The sequence below is a fragment of the Drosophila eugracilis genome, unplaced genomic scaffold, assembly GCF_018153835.1.
Source record: "Drosophila eugracilis isolate 14026-0451.02 unplaced genomic scaffold, ASM1815383v1 contig_2154, whole genome shotgun sequence".
Classification (NCBI taxonomy): domain Eukaryota; kingdom Metazoa; phylum Arthropoda; class Insecta; order Diptera; family Drosophilidae; genus Drosophila; species Drosophila eugracilis.
In genome coordinates this window covers 12,404,142-12,424,608 of record NW_024573038.1, presented here as the reverse complement: position 1 = coordinate 12,424,608, position 20,467 = coordinate 12,404,142, and the positions used below count along the sequence as shown (strand labels likewise).

The following is a 20,467-nucleotide window of genomic DNA, read 5'->3' as shown; positions in this document are numbered from 1 at the left end:
GTAAAAGAACTGAATACCAGAAAATCCTTCAAGCCAAGTGTCCTGCATCCTACCCCTATTTTTAAAAAGTAGGTATTTTACCTCAGCTCAGTGGCGCCGTTATTTTTAAGCTATCGAGTTTGCAATCAGAACTACGACTTCGACTGCTGACCTTCCGAAATAATCGATAAATTGATAGTTGCCCGCACTTCTTGCTCCGTTTCAAACTGTTTATTTATTTCAACGCTTATAATAAAAATTGCTATAACAATACACATTCGATATATGTATATATAAGTATATATATGTTGGAAGTGCACTTGGGTTTCGTTATCCGTGTAGGTGATTCGGGTGAGATGTATGTCTGTTTGTCACTTGCTGTCTGGTTTGCTGCATTTGTTCGGAAGAATATTGACAACTTTTCTGGAAGATGAAGTATTTATATGCTGTTTCGTCATTTTAGGGTTATAGTTTTGGATCCACCAGTGGCATGGAGAGTTAGTTCGAGGGGGGATTGGGGCTCAAACAAATGTGGAGCGTAGGGGACAAATGCAGATGGCAAGACCGGAACGGAAGATTCAATTTTCTGAGTGGAAGCCAACTTTTGGATTACTGCTGGACTGCTGCTGCTGGTGCTCATTGCTCGTTGCTGGTGCGCTTTTCACTTTTCTCAAAAACGTCTCGAAAATGTTGAATTTCTCTCTTATTACGTGCAATTATCTAATATCAATATTTTGTTCGTCTAAAAACCAAAAACGGAACGCTGGCCAATTGTTGTTTTTCGTCTGGATCTAGCAAGCAGTTCGCTGCCCATTTTTGAGTTCCTTGGTACTGGAACTACGGGTAGTCCACCGAATCGCTATCAAGGATCGTTGAGGAGACCCTCGAGGCTCGTCGGTGCCAGTAGTCTGAGTAACTGGCCTCGTATTGGGCGGCGGTGCGGTGCCACGGTGGCCATTTCAGCTATTCCTCGACAATGTCCCACACCATCAGGGACGCGTCTGTGCCGCCCACGGTGATGAGCGTGTGGTCGCCGCACAGGAAACGGGCACAGGCCAGCATCCCGGAGTATACCTTGGACTCGTGGAACTCGGCGCGCGGTGAGATGCATGGGTACCTAAAAAGGGGTAATAAAAAAATTTTATATAGCTACATTTTTGATTACTTTTGACACTTTTTCCGCAACTTACCTGAACAATCGCAGATAACCCTCGGCGTCACCGGAGGCTAGCATGTCGTGGGCGGCGGAGCGACTGCAGGTGGCGACGATAGTGTTGGTGGTGCTATAGTAACGGTTGCTCCACTGCCCCGCCACCAGGAAACCGACGGTGCAGTTGTTGGTCAGCCACTTGACGTCTTTCATGGCAATGGGACTGCGTTCTGGGGACAAGGACTTGGCATCCCAGAAGAGCAGGTCGAAATCGATGGTCACCGTCTGGACAAAGTTGCCGTCCATGCTCCAATCTAAATGGGTCAGTGGCTGCGATCCACGGATCTTGTTCACCTTCTTGTAGGAGAAACCATCCCGTGACACACGGAAGAGGTAAATGCTACCGTTCTGGGACCCCATGGCGATCATGTCGCCAACTGGGAAAAGGGAAGGCGTTTAAATTAAACATGTTTATTAGACAATATATGTTTTTTATATATCTTACCCTGGTTATATGCCACACAATTGAGGGGTGACCCGCAGACCCTCAGGGTCAGCATGACCGCCCCGTTCTCGCAGTTGATGACCAGCAGGTGTCCCTCGGTGCTGCCGGCGGCCAGGGTTCCGAAGGGATGGAAGGCCAGTGCCACGCACTCGTAGCCCGTTTGTATGGTCCAGATGAGCTTGTTCTTGCGCCAAAGGGCCACGTGCTTGTCGTGCCCGGCGGTGGCGTATAGCTCGTCGTCCGGATGGGCGGCTAGTCCCCACAATTGCCGCCCGTGGCCGAACACCACCTGGGTGAACCGGCGTTGCAGCGAGCCCTCCAGGATGTTGTTACGCGTGGTGCCGACGTAGATATTGCCGTCGTTCCGGCCAGGGCGCTGCGGATAGATGGTACGCACGCCGCCAGCGGCTTCGGGGAGCTGCGAATTCAAAATTTTCAATGAAAAGCATTTTTCCTACACTTTAAAAAATTTTTCCAAAATATTATTTTTTAATATTTTACATACCTTCGTATCGGCGATCTTCTTGTAGTTTTGCAGGGAGTCCCAGGCGGCGATCTTGCGATCCTTCTCGCCTCCGGAGAGTAGAGTGCCCTCGCCCAGCATGATCAGGCAGCCGATGCCCTTGTTATGCGCCTCAAATTCCGTGCGGACAAAGTAGGCACCATCAGAGTCCACCGAATAGATGGTAATGAAGCCATCCGAATCCGCTGTGATCACATCGCCATCGGGTTCGAATTGCACACTGGTCACATGGGAACGCGATGGCTGCTTCACAATGTCTGTGCGCTCAAAGAAACCATCCTTGCGTCGGTGCCAGAAGGCTAGGTGACCTCGTCCATGGGTGATGATGAGATTATCGTCCAACGGGTGGAAGGCTGCCCCCGATAAGCCCTCCTGCAGGGTCTGTAATTGAGTCGAGAATCGGAATTAGGGCGGCGTCTTAAGTGGGCTGGCTTAGGCGGACTTACGGCCACTTTGCCCAGCAGGTGACCCCACTGCCACTGCCACACGGACAGGATGCTCTCGCGTCCGCTGTCCACCGCCAATATGTAGCTGCCTCCGTTCTGCAAGGGAATAGCTTTGGTTATTTCCTAATTGGGTTTATTTCCTGGGGGCACGACTTACCAGCTGGGAGAAGGCAACAGCAGTTACGCCGCTGTCGAGTTCGCCCATACCAAAGACGTAGAGCGTTTGCAGGGACTCGGTGCTCCAAATGCGAACGTGCGCCTGCGACTTGCGATCTCGTCCTGCCTTCTGACCAGAGGCTACTAACTCTCTGGAGGGATGCACATCCATGCTAGAAGGAGAGGATTTACAATGTTTATATTAAAATACCTTAATTTATCAACATTAATTATGACTTTTTTATTCTTACCACATTATATCCTCAGTGTGGCCTATGTAGTGCCTCTGGGCATCCTCGTCACGATCGAAAAGTACAGCCACGGCGGCAACGTAGTAGAGCAGCTCTCCGGAGGGCAGGACCCAGAGATTGCGCCGTGCATCAATGCCACGGTAGCCATGGCTAGAAAATTACATCTCAGTAAAGATTTTTAGGTTCATTTTACTATACTTACACCCATTGTAGCTGCAGCTTTTTGTCCGGCGGGGAATTGTCGGCCGGTGCATGGTGAACGGGCGGATAGAAGGTGCGCCGCAGTCCCCGGATTGTGACCTTGGTGGGCTCCTCCTTCATGATGTCCAGCATCGTGTATTCGCCGTTCGGTCGCAGTATCTCGCTTTCCGGAGCGTAAAGTATCCGTGGTCGACTCTTACTTCGCGGTCGTGCCCCTCGCAGCGGCACCTTGGGCAGCTCGTCCGTGGGTAGAATGGGTGCAGCAGCCACTACAGAAGGGCGGGATCGAGAGCGCCGGATGGGCGAGCCAGCGATCAAGGCTGTGCCTGTGGCCAGGTAGAATGTGTCCACGTCAGCGAACTCATTTCGCAGTTGTGAGAAACTGCGGACCTATCAAATTGGAATTGGATGTAAATTGCAGTAGTAAATTGGGTGGCTAGCTTAAATATCGATATTATTTCGATAACCGATGTTAAGCTAAGATAAGATGATTCGATTGTATTCTGCTGTGGCGTGTTGAATAATCCATACATGTCAATATCTTCTTTTTAATCAAAATTTAACTAATTACAACTCTCTTATTTGTTAAATCAACAAATAACTGCTCTGTCTTAAAGTATTTTGCTTATGAAAAGTAATAGTGAATATTGATTTAGTGTAGAAAAACCCAAAATGAATGACCGTTTAGGGTTTTTGGTACTATGCGTGTGGTCGGAGAGAGTAATTTGTCAAATCATTTTGCATGTCGGCTAAGTTCGGGTCTTCATTAAGTTATTAGGCCGTGTCAAGGTCGTGCGGCTTAACAGCCCACATCCATACTAACCCCCCGGAAATTCACATACCTCCTGGCCAGTGCCTGTGTACATTTTCTTTGCTCCGTTAATTTTCAGCACTTGACCCAAATCCTCGAGCACTTCCTCAAACGGCTGCGAGGTGCGTAGGTTCAACAAAACGCGACACTGAAAAAGGGGAAAACAGAGTGGGGGATATATGTAGCATGAGTATATAGATTTGTGTATGTGTAAAATCACGTGTTAAATCTGGACGGGTAATTAGTCTGGCAAGTAGCTACATATGTACTACGGGGCCCTTTCAACACATTTTGCTTGACCTGCGGTCAAAAATTTAGTCATGGCACGCAACTTCCGTTTAGTGACTTATAATAGTCCCGACTTCCCCCTCGATTCTCTCTCGGTTTTAGTAATGCTTATAATTATATGTTGTCGTCGACTTGTGCGTCCTCGTCGCATCCTCGACCACATCCACATCTACTTTTCTTTGACGCGCGCCCCACAAATCGAGTCTGTGACCCAGTTTGCGTTTTCTTTTAATGCTTAATACATTTTATTTGTTGTGAAAAGCACTGGTAGAAAAATCAGCCAGTTAGTTGGAGCTTATTGCAATTTTTGTGAAAGTCTTCATCTTTATTTTACCGCTAAGAAAAGAAAGAATTGTTCAAAACAATGTAAAAAATAGAAATGTAGTATTTGATCCCAAAAATGTCAATATCCTTTGGTGAATTTTCCTCTGTGCATCAGCTTTGTTTGCCTTCGCCCCATTGTAGATATGGTTATTGTTGTTGCACTCGAGCTTTTTTTCGCTCATAATTGGGTGCACCCCACGCACAACGACCCAGTGAAAAACACCCTCAAAAAACACACCCACCGCCCCCACAATGAAGGCCATGCTTTGTTGCATTTGTTGGCTTTGGCGCTTGACTTTGGCTTTTCTGCTTTCGCTGCTTATTTTTCAAGTGAAATACTTGAGTTTTAATGACCTTCAGGGTCTTGATAACAGTTATTCACGCGTGTTAAAGAAGAATTTGTCTCTCCACTTCTGCCAGGATCTCCATCATCATTTCCCTATTATAGGGTCTGGCATAGAATTAAAGCAGCTGCCATGGAAGTTTTTATTTGGTGGAAAAAGGACGAGATTTTGGACCAGGAGACACAACGATAAACTTTCGTCGTTGTCTGGACCGAGCTTGGTTTAATTTATGTATTTAGTTTGGCTTCGAAAAAGGCGTCCGTTTAATGGTTTTATGTCCGTGTTGAGTGGTTTTCCCCGCACATTGCTGCCACTTAATTTTCCCACCCAGGTCGGACTGATTGTCGGCAAACAGAAAACACAAAAAACAAAAAAAATGATGTAAAAACCAGATTCTAACTTTTCCCTCCACTCCAAAAGTAACGCATTTATCCAGCTCATTTTGAAGTTTTTGGCGAAAAAGTTGGAAATTTGACTTTTGGCTAGGCTTGACCGAATATTACAACTTTTTCGGTGAATTTGTGAATCAATTATAATTATCATCGAAGTAGGCCGAGAACTATCAGTTGCAGGAAAAGTTTTACTGACTTTGGTAGATTGTAACTTTTGATTATGATTTGGTTGTCTGTTTTGCAGAAGTTCTTTTTTTTTAATTTAGAGTTTTCCTTTACCTTTTCCTGGTAATTTTGTAATTCCTAATATTAAAGTCTTTCGTTCTAATCCTTTTGGTCAGAAGCAAAAATCATTTTACGCTTTCAACTTCATCGAAAATGTTATTATTTTTCTTTTGCCAATTTCTAGACCTTTTTTACGGTTGGCAATTTGATTTACAGTGACGACCATTTCGGTAGTCGAAACGCATGTCTTTTATGGGTCGTTAGGTGGACTTGGTTCAGGTGTATACCGATTCGAGCCGGACCGCACCGGACCCCATGGATTGTGTGCCTCTATTTATCACAATTTATTTATGGTTTATCAAAGCGTAGCACCTGCGACACAATTGTCCGGCAAAAATGTTTTGAAATTCAAATGGTGATGGAAGAGTTGGGCCTTTCATCAAATAAATGGTGAATATTCCAGGCATTGGCTTGCTTTAAAGTTCCTATTTTTGTATTTCAAAGTAAACTACGATTTTGTTAAAGGATGCTATTTAAGTAAAGTTCTGCCAATGGAGTATTAGGATTTAGTTTAGCTAGTAACTTATTCTTTTCAACCTAATACAGTCTTAAATGTTGCCAGCTCTTAAAAAGTCATATCCATTAGGCAAATTATTGCCCCATTTGCTATTAAATTTCAACTGCATGTGGGCAAAGTTTTCCTAAACTTTTCTTTCGGCAGCCCAATCGACTGTCACTTAATTTACTGGAAAATTAATTGACAGGACAGAAGCTGAAAAGATGCTTTTAATAATTTAGTGCGATGCATTTCGGGCCCGAAAGGCAGCACAAACTGTCGATGTCTATGCCATAAATTATGCATGAATGTGTGTCTCCGTCGCATCCTCTATTGCACACCCCCACAAATTGATGTAACAACGAGAATGTGTGGGTGTGCCGAATATATGGACACTTGGGAGCCATTCTGAAGACGCCTTGATGAGGCATATGGGCACCGACATGGACATGGACTATAAACAAATATAATTATGTGAGCAAATAATTACATTATCGGGTACGTTGCCAGCTGCAATCACGTGACCCCAAACAAATGGCGTTTGTTAAGCCAATTACGTGCACTTTTCGAATGCGGTAGCAGGTGGAAATCGGTTGAGGAGAAGCTGGCAAACAGCTGCCGGAAGGAAATGGCCAGGACCTCCATTTTCCCTTCGTCCTGTATGTGTGTGTGTGAGTGACAGTGTGTGTCCCAATATGAATGGTATGTCTGTGTGTGTGATTTAAATTGTCAGCATTTCTCGTCGTCTGGAAAATTGTGCTGGTTTTTCAGGCATTCAATCGCTCGGCCGTTGCACGGTTGATTTAATCTTGGTGACGTCAAAACCATGCAAATTTTCCAAATATTTTCGTTTGCGGCAACTGCTTTTTTCTCCGTTCTCCTTCTCCCCTTTTCCTATCTCCATACACACAAAGGAATTCCAATAAAATACAAACATGCATAAAACAAAAGACGTTAAACTGCAGCGCCGTTGTCGTCCTTATTGTTGTCAACTTTCGTTGAGTTGCATAAAGGGAACACAAGTAATTTAAATGAAAAACACAAGAAAGAAAGCAATTGGAAATGGGGATATGGAAAATGTTTCTAGGACATTATAAATCATTAAAAACTAAATCATTTATTGCTGAATTGTTTGACTTTGGAATATGATTTACTTGAAGTTATCTTAAATAAATTCCCTTTAAAGATATTCCATCTTTGCTCATCTCCTTTTTGTATCGCCTTTTGCTAGCCTCTGGACTTCTTACACAATTTGAAAATTTTTCCAAGAAGCTTTTCCATTTATTGAAAATTCCCTTGCTGGTCTCGGCAATTCGAATCCAGGTATTCAGTTTGTACAGCGTATTCCATGGATATGGAAACTGAAACCATTCTCTGAGCTGCTTTTTTTGTGCTCCGAGCTTACTTACATATTCCCTGCCTTTTTCTGTTTGCCTTCATTGAAAGCACACACACATGAAAGAGGTATGTCAGGTGAGGCTGGTGTCTTTGTTCCCCTTTTTCCACCTTACGTCCACTGTTCAGTGCCCCTGTGGCGTATACTTGATCAAAAAGTGCTACCTCTCCGTACACAGAGATCGGATATCAACGATAAGGGGTTTTATCTTAGGAAATTATTTATGATTTATTAATGATTATTATAGTACTGAAAAAATAACATAAGCTTGTAAGCTAGAAGACTTTATAACCAACTTTTAAAGTTATTTTTAGTTTAATTATCAATATCTGCAATATTTTAGTTATTTATTAGATAATATTTTTATCTGTGTATAGGGCAAGCCATTCTAGTATGTTCATAAACACCTAATACCCAAAGTTTCTCGTATTACGTCAAACACGTAAGCTTCAAGCTGCAAGTTGAAAAAGTCAAACAACAGCCAAGTGCAATGCGACACGTTGCACTTTAGTTTGCCAAATACCCAAGCACTATACTATACTATCGGGTGATATATATCTATATCTATATACATACATATATATCTGTATATATTGTGCAGTCGAGGGACCGCCAATATTGAGTAGCCTGCCATTATGCATAGCCATTTATTGCGGCTTTCAATTGCATTACCCCGACGAACACTTGATGTAGCTACAGATATAGATGTCGATGCTGATGTAGATGTGCAGCCCAGACACACTCAAAACAAATAAACACAAACATGGGACTCCTCGCAGGCTGGGACACAAAATACAGACACTGTCTCAGACAATAAGTGGGTGGTGAAGTGGTCTGAACAGTGTCAACAAATTGGGGTAAAATATATTGAAAATCTGAGAGTATTTAATACTTGTTTTTAATAATGCTTTTAAAAGAGAGCTTTTGAAAGTTGAACTCGTATAGCAAATAATAAAAAAAGAGTTTATTTGTTTTTCAAGATATAAGCTATAATGTTTAATATGTCGACTTTAGCTTTTTGTTGTCAACATTTAATACTTTTTGTAAAGTTTTATAATAGTGCAGCAGAAGCTGCCTTTTGAAAATTATCTTTATTATTAGTAGTAGGCTGACTAAATGGTCACCCTAAATATCGATATGATTCCGATAACCGATCAAACATGGTTTACAATATCGCTTTTTATAAAACATTTAACAAGGTTGATAAACATGAACATTTTTTACTACCGACTACATATTTGATAAAAGGAAAATCATTTGCATTTCTTGATGATGATGAAAAGTGGTAAGATGATTTGAGACATCCTTATTTCCCATATTTCCACTCTACAGTACTTTAAGTTTTAGGAACTCGGAACCGGAGCTCGGGGTAATGTACGTGTAATGCAATCGGCGTCAGAACTCCGTACTTTTGGTGTTTTGCCATGGAGTACATGGAGCACACAATGCCCAAGCATATATATATGTATATATATTTGTATATATTATTTTCGCCCAGACTTCGTTGTGGGTCGTGGCAAACGAGTAGCGACATGTCCTTGGCCTTGGTCAATGAGCGCGTGCAGAGTTGGGTTCAACAGCAGCAACAAACACTATGACTACTACAATTTCCTTTTTCGCTTTTGTTGTCGGTTGTACTTTGGTCAAATTTGCATTGCAAACTCCATTAGGGGTGTCTCGCAAGTGGCTGGGAAAATGAGAAAATCGACTGCCTTTGTTTTCTAGTTCCCCCCAAGACAATGGACTTGGCCATTAATGAGATTCGATTTGGGCTCGGCCAACATCTCCGCCAGACTGGCGAATGCGCCAAAGTACCTGTCACGGCTTTGGTCCGCCTTTAATTGGCCCGATCAGGTGCGGCCTTCGCCAAGGTTGCAGCCCACGTGCTGAAAGGTGGCGAAACGCCCACAACGTAAAATGTACTTTTGATTCATAAAACTGCACGAATGCGCCCCCAACCCAACTACTCGACCGGCTAAAAAAAACAAGGGGCTACAGAAATGTTACTTGCACTTAGGGAAATTACCATAAAACGTTACTACGACAACGGTCGAACGAAAGGTGGGCATGGTAGGTGGTCCAAATGTTGCGGCCACCTCTATAGTGCCAAAGCCAATTCATATTTTAAAGGCATTTTCGTAATAATAACATAAATTACGAGTACGGGTGTGGCGGAGCGAGAGTAAAAGAGTTATGGGGCCATACACCTGACTGCAAAGTTTTTGCCAGGCTTTTCCTCGTTATTCTCTTACAAAAGGGTAGTGTAGATTGGAAGAAAACCATTTAAATATATATAAAATAAAAATACAAAAATATAATTTAAAATAAAATTTTTCATAAATATATTTTGTGACTTAAGCAAGGTTTTTTAAGGAACTTATTATTTTTAAGTGCTAAATATATCAAAAATGTGAGAAATTTATTTCTTTATTATTTTTTTTCAAATAAAATTATAATAAAAATTATATTTTAAAAAGTAATATTGGAACTATCGCAAGGATGTTTAGAATTTCGTTTCCCGAATCTATAATCTATAAGCTTTTTTGACTTCTTCCTTTTGCTATTTTTTTTTTTCGGCATTCTTGTTTTTGTATGTCAGCGGAAATTACCAAATTGACCGTGGCTTCAATTTCGTTGCTGTTGGCTCTTGGCTGTTGGCCCGACTCTCTGGCTGCATACAATAAAATACAAATTACGGACAATTGATTTTCCATATGATTGCTGCGGAGTATAGCCCCCGAAAGTAGGCAAAGGTTAATTGCACACTTCTGGCGGACTGAACCCGCCGCCAATCCAAAAAGAGAAAAAAAAACCAAAACTGAATGTCAAAGTGAGCGCCCGTTTTTTTTTTTTAAGGGTATGCATAAAAAATTAATGATTGCACTCGGGATATTTAAATAGGAAATGCATAAATAAAATGTAAATTATAATAACGCAGTGAAAAGCCGAGTGGGAAAAAAAAGGGGGAATTGCATTTGAAAAATGGCAACCGCAACTAATGACGTCCCCGAGGGGCAATCCAAGAATTCAAGAGCTGAAAAACACATTGAAGTGGTTTCCTCCACATTGCGCACATTGGTTAAAATAAAATGTCAAATTATTTATGTGCAGAATCCTTTAATGACAGTTAAGTCAGTTGGGTCATGGTTTGATGAAAATAAAAAAGTAAATAAATACACTCCGCTGACCATAAAATATTGATGGCACATATTTATACAAATAAAAGCGAATCGGTTTGGCTCTCGACTCTGAGTGTTGGCCTGTCTTTTTTTTTCTCTCTCTCTCTCTCATATTTGGAGAAGCGGAAAGGTAAACGTTCAACCAAATTCCCGTGGACAGGTGGCGCATCCAAATAGATATGTATGTATGTATATTGACCCACTTCGACTGCGAACAGTGAGCTCTTCGCATTTCTACTTTAAATATTTAAACATATTTCTCATATTTACTTAAAATATTTGCTTTCGGCTTTGGCAGCGTATTTCAGCTAGCACTTTGCATAAATTTCAATAAACTTTATAGGCTGCTCGACGGACGGACGGACCAGTCTACTGTTTCGAGGCTCTAATGCAATAGTCAAACATAAATTTACATAAATATTGCAGGCCGATGTGCGCTTTAATCGCGGCAATTAAAACATTTGCACAACGCATCGCTGCCCAGGCACAAATACAAACGAAATTGCGAAAATAGCGAAAATGCCGCAATCGTTGTGGAAAATGCAAGGCACGAGGTGCAATTTCCATGCAAAAACCCACCCACCAACCAACCCCAAAACCAACCAAAAATATTTTTGTGCATTGTTGATGACGTTGGCTGGGGGGCCCCGAAACAATAAATACGATATGGAAGAACCCAACGACTTTCAGAACTCACCTGCACCGAATGATCCAAATTATTGATGATGCGTATCACACGGCCGGCGCTGCGCTTTATCGAGCCTGATGTGGTCGATAATGTGCCCAAATCCGCTTCCATTATTGAGGGCTTCCGACTGGCGGGCTTGGAGCCCCATCCCTGATTTCCAGGCGATGCATACCACATCCCGTTCTTCTTGCCGTAGCTGGCAGGCTGTCCGGTAAATATATAAGGAAGAGAGAGAAAGAAAGAGAGAGAGAGAGTGGGAAAGTGGAAGTGAGAAACAAATAAATAGTAAAAGTACGTGAGAATGGTTGAATTTTCGGCATTGACTAGTTTCCCATCAACAGAGATGGGATGGTAAATCATGTGTATCAAAAAAGGTATAAAGTTTTAGCCAAAAATTCTGGCTAAATATGGGGAGAGATGGTTTATAGCTCCCATTTTCAGTAATGAAAAAAAGTCATTCAAATAAATTGTGGTTTTTGATTAAGAAGTTTTTGTTTCAGCTAAACGTTGTAGTAGAAAAGTTATCTTTGGGTGAATATTTTAATAACTAAGATTTATATTATACTCAATTTTATGTATTTTGGCCGATAGTTTGAAAAGCCTAAAAAGGTAACTAAAGTAGCATTATAAGAATCATATTTGAGTCTTGCAAGATTATGATTTCTTTCACTTCATTTTTATATTAAAAATAAAAAATATTACTAAACATTTCTTTTTTGTTTTAAAATCCCTAACTCAGCCTACGAAATTTTACAAAGTTTGGAGACATATAGTTCCCTAGGACTTATCTTAATTTTGAGTTATATATATTTGAATTTTCCAATAATCAAAAATCGAGTAGGAAAGCTAACGACACCAAGCTACTACCCATCACTGCCCAGGCCATCCCTTTTCCCCCTCGTTATATGGTGCGTTTGTATATGCCATTTACAGATTTCTGCCATCGCGGCTTTCGTGAAAAATTCCGCGCAAATCTGGAATTAATTAAATTGTTTTGCAGCACGCACCGACCTGGCTTGACCATGGAAATGGAAATGGATGTGTATGTGGATTTGGACGTGTTTGTGGACGTGGACATGGACATGGACATGGACATTGGCACGCACCCACACACACACTCACGTCATAGTCGACTGACCAAAATCAAGCAAATCTCGAACCACCCACTCGAATACACACACACGCACTGCCCAAAATTCAAGCAACCGAAACTTGTGTCTATGTGGTGGGAATTTTTGGGTTTCGGTTTCTTTTTCGGCTTGTGAACTAAGACCTCAACCTTTCAACGCTTAGAGTCATCAGAAATGCTTGACTTTTAGATGGGAGAGTGAGAAAATGTAAAGAATGAGATGGAAGTGATGAGCTGGGATAAGATGGATGTAAGCTTGGGGTATTAAAAACATATTCCAGCTACTTAACAACAGCTAAACGTGTTAGTTTTTACCTTTTTCTTGTTTTTTGTAGTATAAAATGTTTAATTAAGTTTAAAATAAATTAACTTTTGACTTTGTTGTTATGAATACCATGACTTTAATATATAACCAGGAAAGCTGAAACATTCTTGACATAAAAATTCTTGAACATAAATCAATCAATTTACTTTCAGTCACTTGAATAAGCCAAATGAATGTCAAAATGTCTATCATTCACCTACTAAAATCTTTTATTTTATTTAACTTTACGGAACTCTTTTAGTTAAGTTTTTCGCTTGGCTTTCCTTTACTATCTTACAAGCTCTAATCCTGTTCCTCCGTTGAGATTATAGTCACGATACCATCTCTCTTTCACTGCGGTATATGTGGCATAGCCGCAAATTGGAAAGAAGTCCGCCGCAGAGTGCGTGCGTATTGGCATTTGCTTTCATCTCATTGAATGATTAGAGTCACTGACAGTGCGAGATTAGTTGGCCCACAGCCTGAATAAATTATCAGCCTAATCTCTGGCTCAGACTCCCTTGGCTTTTCGGTTAATGCTCGAGGAGAAGTTCGAGTATTTATAGTTACCCATAAGCTCTCTCCATTTGCCTAATCATCAACCATTTTGCCCCGGGGTTAAAATACCATTTTCATTCAAAAGCTTGCAGTGCTTTGACAAATATTTGTGGCATTTTTGCACTTTTGCTGAGTGTGTGTGTGTGGGTGTGAGTGTAGTGTGTGTTTCGGGGTTTGTGTGTGGTGTGCAGTGAAGCCTTTAAATTGAGCATTCAATTTGACAAATGCATTTTTCCTATTTTTCGGTCTGGCGTATATTTCAGCTTTCTGCCACAAACAGAAGTCGTTGCCATAATTCAAAATAAATAAATTGTTTAATTTTAATTGTTTTTCGTCTTTGCCTGGCATCGTCTCGATTCGTTTCATTTCGTTTGATCCGTAGGTGAAAATTCAATTTTAATTCCACATTCGGCTTCGATGGATTTTCAATTTAATTTTCCTTTTTCACTCCGCCCAGCACACAGCTCCTCCACTCTTCTTCTTTACTGGCCCCAATTTCATTGCTTTCTTTCCTTGCCTTGCCTTGCCCTGCCTTGCCTTTCCATTTTGCATTGGCGGCAAAAGGTGGGTTGGGATATACAATAATTGTAGACCGAAAACAGGGGCTCTTCTCTCCAAAAGGACGAAACAAAGAGCGGAGACTGAAATTAATGTAAATTCGTTTTTAACACAATTCCTCAGCCAGCAATTTCACATTTGCTTTTGATAGAAGGAGTTCCGAGGTGGAGAAGGGCGTAACCCCCCCTCTGGGCTGACCCCAATAATGCTTTTTTCGGGCCCAGCATGTGCACAAGGTTACCATCAAAATCAAGGCTTTTAATTGAAATTCAACAAAAATGCAGAAATTCAAATATGCCACACTCGGAATGTTGTGTGTGTGTGTGGGTGCGTATCTATGTGTTGTACGAGTATGTGTGTTTGTAGAGATTTGGTTCTCGTGCAAACGAAAAGCCGGAAAACTCAGTGCATGTGTCAATGATTGTTGTTTGCTGCTGACGGGAACGAACACACTTCCCTCCCCTTCCCTTGGCAAAAAATCAATTAAAATTCCGCCAAAACATAATAATAATAAATAAAAAGCTCTTTTGCTGCCAATTTTTATTGCCTACAAAAAGTCTCCTGCGGTGATTTAAATAAAATAAAATACGACTAAATAAATACCAGGCACTGCCTCTATTTAGCCACAATATTCGGCAATGGCTTCTTTGCTAATGCCATATATTTAATCGAATTTTATAATTATTCCATGATAATGCGATTATCGCTTCCAGAATTTCGCCACTAACTTTTAATTATTTAAAGCTTATCCAATTGAATGAACTTTTATTGGAAACTTCAAAGCGTACGAGTTTAAATTTTAGTTTGATTTTGGGAAGCTAAAGTGAGAAATAGGGGCATGTTCGATTTATTATAAAGTTAAAGTTGGGCATTAAAATATGTTTAAAATGTATGCAGTAAAGGTGAAAAGTTACTTTTGTTGTCCTGTTTTGATCCTTCAAATTCCAAAGTTAAATCGTTACTTATTTAGTTTCTAATATTCGTAATTTTAGGAGTAATCTAAGGTATTCCTTGCTTCGACTTACTACAATCAATATGCCCAGTCTTGCTTTTAATTAAAAATACTTTTTTTGATACTTCACAGATTTATACAGCCCAGGCACATATCAAAAAACTAATTAAAGTGAAAATCCAGAATGACCAAATAATGTTATATTTATTTTAGCCAAAAAGATTCATGATTAGGGGTAGCAGAGTGAAACTTGGTCTAGACCAAAGAGAGAACAGGGAACTCCCTTTGGTTGAGAAGAGTGGAATTTTTTGTGGGGTTGGGGAACTGGTCCTGCCACTTAGCAACTAATATAAGCACCAAAGTACCGAGCGGGGCTGCTCGGCAAAAGCTTAAATTACGCGCTCAATTAAACTTTAAGCAAGTTGCTAGAGACCACCAATTCAATACAAAGGGGCCAGCAAAATCTAAACGCAACTTCAAAGCCCTTTCTACGTTTGACGTTCAGCCTGGCAGAAAATTCAGCTAAAGGACCAAAAAAGGGGGCTCCGCTCACTTTTTGGGGGGCGGGCGTGGCAGCATCTAAGTGGCAGCTTAAGATGCCGCATTTTACGCATATTTAAGCCGCCATGTCTCCCTCTCTCTCTCTCTCTCCAAACTTCCATACCCCAAAGCAATCTTTATGATTATTATCGGTTTTTCGGGCTTCTTGCGGGGGTAAAGATTGGTTTTTGTTTTTGGCGTAAACAAATAAAATAGTTTGCTCAATAAACTTGGTAAACATATAAATACATATTGACATTTATGCCTGCTCTGCTACCCCAGAGATTCGTTCGCGTTTGGCTAATGCTAAATGTGTTTTAAAATTTACGGTCAATTTTATGTGCTTTGCCAGGCGTATACGTAATATTTACTGTTTCACACCTTTAGTGGTTTTTGTTTGGATTAGATTGGGATTTGCCAGTAATGAAAAATTATTTGAAAAGCCAACAGTGAAAATGATGAATGTGGTGGCTTTAAAAGGGGCTAGGCTTTTCGGAATTTATGAGAGGGAAATAAACAAAAATAAATGTTGACTTTTAAGCAAAAATAAATATAGGATCCTCCAGTCCAGTATATGCCTCGTCCTTCTTTGATTTGTTTGTGATTTTCATTTATTTCGATTTCGTTTGGCAATTTTATACAGTACACTCTCGCACACACACTCATGCATTTCACTTAATCAGCAGTTTAGAGCAAGTTAGTGGCTAATGTAAATATCATCTACTCAACGTTGTGTGAACTTTTTGGGCATAGCATAAATTTGCGCTGACATGGCACATGCCACATGTCGTACACAGAGAAGAGCACAGTGAAAAATAAGGATAATGAAATGGGAAACTATATCTGAATAATCTCTAAAAGTGAGTAATTATATCCATCAAAAATTCGAATACTTTTAATGGCCTTACCTCTGATTTATTAAAATAAACCAAGAGTTTTAATTGAATTAAAAGTTAGTAGTTACTTTCAGCTCCAATTATGACTTGATTTGAACTTATTTAACGAACTTAATTTCAGTGGCTGAGCATTCCGGAAATCATATCTCAGTGCTAGCCGAGTCAGCCGGTGTGTCGAAGGCGAAGGATGGGAAATATTTAAAATTGAGCATACATCAACGAAGGGCAGCAGCAGCAGGAGAGGACAGGATTCGGCGGCCAGCACACGTAGACCATTAAAAAACACTTAGAAAAACAACAAAAGTCATTTAAACTTTTTGCCAACTTTTTGTACCGCCCGCACACTGTGCGCTGCTCCTCAATTTCTCTCTCTCTCTCTGCTGAGGGCAAAAAAAAAATGAAATGTGAAATTAAGAGATGTGTGCGAAGGGCAAAAAGAGGGAACTGGGGAATCCGGAGATGTGTGATGTGATGTGCCGGACACTGTGGACTCCGGAGTACCCCCCGGTCGTCTACAGACTCTTTGTTTACATTGTGCGGACTGAACTGACCCAAGACTTGGTGGGGGATGTGAGCATCACAAAGGGCGAACTTTCCTCGCTATCCTCGTCGATGTACATTTAAGCGAAAGTTTCTTTTCCCGTTTCCCGTACGATGGTGTGTGTGCGTGTGTAGAGTGTTCGAGGCACTTTTAATTCAGTTGCAGTTTTATCCGCCGCACAGCATTAAGTCCGTGGAAACGTTGAAGGCGGCGAAGGAATAAAAAGAGAAAAAACCACGACCGGAGAGTGCAAAATAAATGTAATTTTCTGCGCGCAAATGAGTTAATTGAAATCATTTACATTTAATTGCACTTTAAATTAGTTAATTCGCTAAGGTTGATTTATGCGGAGCGTTGTCCTGGTTGCTTTTTCTATCGCTATAATTATTGGCGGCACACTGAGTACACATTTCGTTTTGGTTTCGTTGGCGTTCGCTGAGCAACTGAATGAAAGTAGAAAATGAAAGAAATGCAAAGGCAGCGGCAACGGTACGTATACGTTACGCTGTCCTCAGTCGAAGCGATAGTGACCACGCACACAGTCATAAAAACCAAAAAAAAAAAAAAAAATTCTTCTATATAGCGTGTACATAAAGAATATTCAAATTGGCAACTCAGCACCTGAGTTCTCCACTTTTCGCGCATTCAGGCATGAAGTGTACTCAATGTACTCGTCACACTCTCTCTTACACTCACACACTCATGGCCCACCTATGCTCATATTTCTTGTATACTCGTATTTATTTATTGTTTGGCCAAATCAGGGCCGTCAATCTCGAAAACTTCGCGGCCATTAGCTGCCATCACCCTTCCGTTTTTGCCTTCTGCTTTTTCCCTACTCTGTATGTGTGCCGCTGCCTGCTTCTGCTACTCGCCGCATGGGGGCGCTGCTGTTGTGAATCAACAAGGCGTCGCTGAAATTGCGCGCCAAAAATCCCCTTCGAAACGTACTAACACACACACACACATCTGCATTTGGCCGGGTATTTGTGTTTGCATTCGAGTCCATGTTCATGTCTGTGTGTACTTCTGATTTGTTTGCCTTAAGAGAAACATTTGCTGCATGAGCTATTGGTCAACGCTTAGTCTCTGGGCCAATACACGAGTTATGGCCAAGCCCATATTGGATATGCATCGATGGACCTCGACGAGCAGAGCTGTGGCCGATTATCGCACTTGAAGAACTAGTTCGAATGAAGTTAACTTCAATTAGATACTTGTGAAGGCGGTTTTCTTAATAGCTTTTCAAAGCACTTGCACTTGTTATCTCGCATTTAATTATTCAACTATTTCCTGTAGGTATTTCTCTGTTAAATGCTGTTGCAATGCTGATTTAAAGTTCTATTAAATTTAGGTAAATTGAATGAAACTTGATTAAATAATCTGTGTTTCAGACTTCGGCTTAGTCTTAAACAAGTAGCCATTCGTTTCTTACATTTTTTTAGATATTTTTTGAGTTTAATTAGGCCATGCAATGGATTTTAAAGCCTTTGGGATGAAGTTTGCCCAAAGATCTCCATTGAATTGAAAAAGACTTGACTTGATTATAAAATGTGTAAGGTAAAGAGTATATAACTTTAACTTCTTTAGTCCCAAAGCCGCCCAAAAACCCAGCCAACTAATCAAGTGAACCTGAAAGTAAACCAATCTTTTGGAATTGGATCTGGTTATAGCTCAGCAAATCGGTCAACTCTGATGGATAAATCACGAAATGAACTATGCACGCTCATATATACGAGTATATTCCTAACGGAGTGTTTGTGTGCGTGCCAAAAGAGCCGTATAACTTTCACTTGCGAAAAGAGTCTCAAAGGAAAGCGCTATGCTAGAGAAGAGGAAGAACTAGAGCGCGCTTGGGTTTTCCCCGCTTTGTTTTTTGCTTTGTTGTTTTGGTTGTTCTTGTTTTTGCCTTTGCCTTTGCCCTCTGAGACGGCCACTTTCGCTATCCGCCTTCGGCTCTTATAAGCACACACACTCACATATATAGCCACCATTTGCATTGGTGTTTGTGCTTCTGGTATTGGTATTGGTGGTACTATTGGCCCGCTTTTGGCTTTGTGTTGATGTATAGTTTTGCGGCAGGTGCGGCTGCTTGAGGGGGGAAATTCAAGTCCGTTCTTGGGCAACTTGATGTGGTAGTTTAGCTTATTGCTTTTCACTTTGAAGTGGCTTATATGGATATTTATTACCATGTCGGTTGTATTTGAATTTCACTAGCACCAAGCACGCGCCATCTCTCTTTCCTCTCTCTCTCTCTCTCTCAGGTTTCTTTCTTTCTGTTTTTTTGCCTTATATAGTGGATCTTTTTGCGCCTGTATTTGCCTTTGATATGGTGGCCTAGGGGTAATACTTCAACATCTGCCTCTGCCTTTTCCAATTTTGCTCAGCTCTTGGTTCTCTGTTTGGTTTTCTGAATGAAAATGCATGAAATACGTGGCTTTTGCCTTTTCAGGCCAGTTATTGCCCATTGTTAGGTTCACTAGCTTGGTGTTATTTTCGTTTTTTTTTTGGGTTGGTAAATTATGGAAATAATTAGCATGCAACGGGAGGATGAGTACTGGCTATTAGCTTGCATATTGTGATATCTGCCTGCGGTCAGTCTCGTTGCCATATTTGTTTGCGGCCACGACAGCTGCACAAATGATTCAGCCCAAAAACAGGGGCCTGGGATTTCTGATTTGGGGCTGCTTATTAAATATTTTATGCTCTTTTGTTTGCTCGGCGAATGTTTGTCTGGCATTGTCACTTGGTACGGCATTTAATGCGGTTGTTCAAACAAGTTTGGGGCGGAAAACTAGGCAGCTCGACTCGCAAAATGCTGAATATGCGACACCGCAATTATTTGCTGCCTACTTATGGGGATGTCCCATAGGGCGGATGAGTGCCAAAAAGCTGTTGCTTCACTTACATGGGGTTTATGCGAAGGCATTTTTGTGAAATTAGTTAGGGAAATGTTTAAGTGAATTAAATTTAAGTGAATCTGAAATAGTAAAAGCTTAAGTAGGCTTTAAACCTATTTAAATTTCCCAAAACTAAATTCCGAAAAATTTCCAACATAAACTTCGTATTTAATGGCCAGCTCAGTTTACCTCACATTTATCTTGAAGGTTACCGTCAAGATTAATTTTGTTAGCTCGACCTTTTTGGCCATTTGTGCTTGTGTTGCCTCTCGTTTCTCAGAGCGTGTCGGAATAAATCGTCTTAGTTCTGTTGGCTTGCTTTGACTTTAATTGAATTAAATTGATTTTGCTCCACTTCCCAGCCGGCAGTCATCAATTCCGATGCCAGGTGAGAATGAGCTGCTCCTCCGGTTGCCATCCAAGCACTTGATGTTTATAAATAGAATTTTCTAATCTCGACCCTCTTGCACCGCAAATTTGACATGACAATCAACTCAACTTTGGACACGTATTAGACGGACACACAGACTCATATACACCACCACCCTCACTGTGATCCAATGTTTATGTTTTTCCAATCAATTGTGTCACAAACATGGCTATGAAAATAAATACACACCCAATTCAATCACCCAGAGCAGGCAGCCATGCCACCCACTCCCCTCCTTGAACGGG

The 20,467-nt window shown here is 41.0% G+C and overlaps 1 protein-coding gene across 2 annotated transcripts in view; it reads right to left on the bottom strand.

Moving 5' to 3' along the window:
- Window positions 1–218: 218 nt before the first annotated feature.
- LOC108106018 (echinoderm microtubule-associated protein-like CG42247) overlaps window positions 219–20,467 on the bottom strand; it is a 41,443-nt gene continuing 21,194 nt past the window's right edge. The window contains exons 1-11 of one of the 2 annotated variants that reach the window (XM_017212867.1): window positions 16,903–17,374; window positions 11,424–11,618; window positions 4,054–4,170; window positions 3,213–3,601; window positions 3,011–3,160; window positions 2,761–2,932; window positions 2,604–2,699; window positions 2,140–2,538; window positions 1,635–2,052; window positions 1,170–1,566; window positions 219–1,096 (exon numbers count right to left, since the gene is read on the bottom strand). In XM_017212867.1, the coding sequence (XP_017068356.1) occupies window positions 943–1,096; window positions 1,170–1,566; window positions 1,635–2,052; window positions 2,140–2,538; window positions 2,604–2,699; window positions 2,761–2,932; window positions 3,011–3,160; window positions 3,213–3,601; window positions 4,054–4,170; window positions 11,424–11,618; window positions 16,903–16,971 (2,556 nt within the window). In that variant the 5' untranslated portion in view covers window positions 16,972–17,374 and the 3' untranslated portion in view covers window positions 219–942. Of the gene's footprint in view, window positions 1,097–1,169; window positions 1,567–1,634; window positions 2,053–2,139; window positions 2,539–2,603; window positions 2,700–2,760; window positions 2,933–3,010; window positions 3,161–3,212; window positions 3,602–4,053; window positions 4,171–11,423; window positions 11,619–16,902; window positions 17,375–20,467 lie in introns of those variants that run through there. The other variant, XM_041818216.1, reaches the window with a different exon arrangement.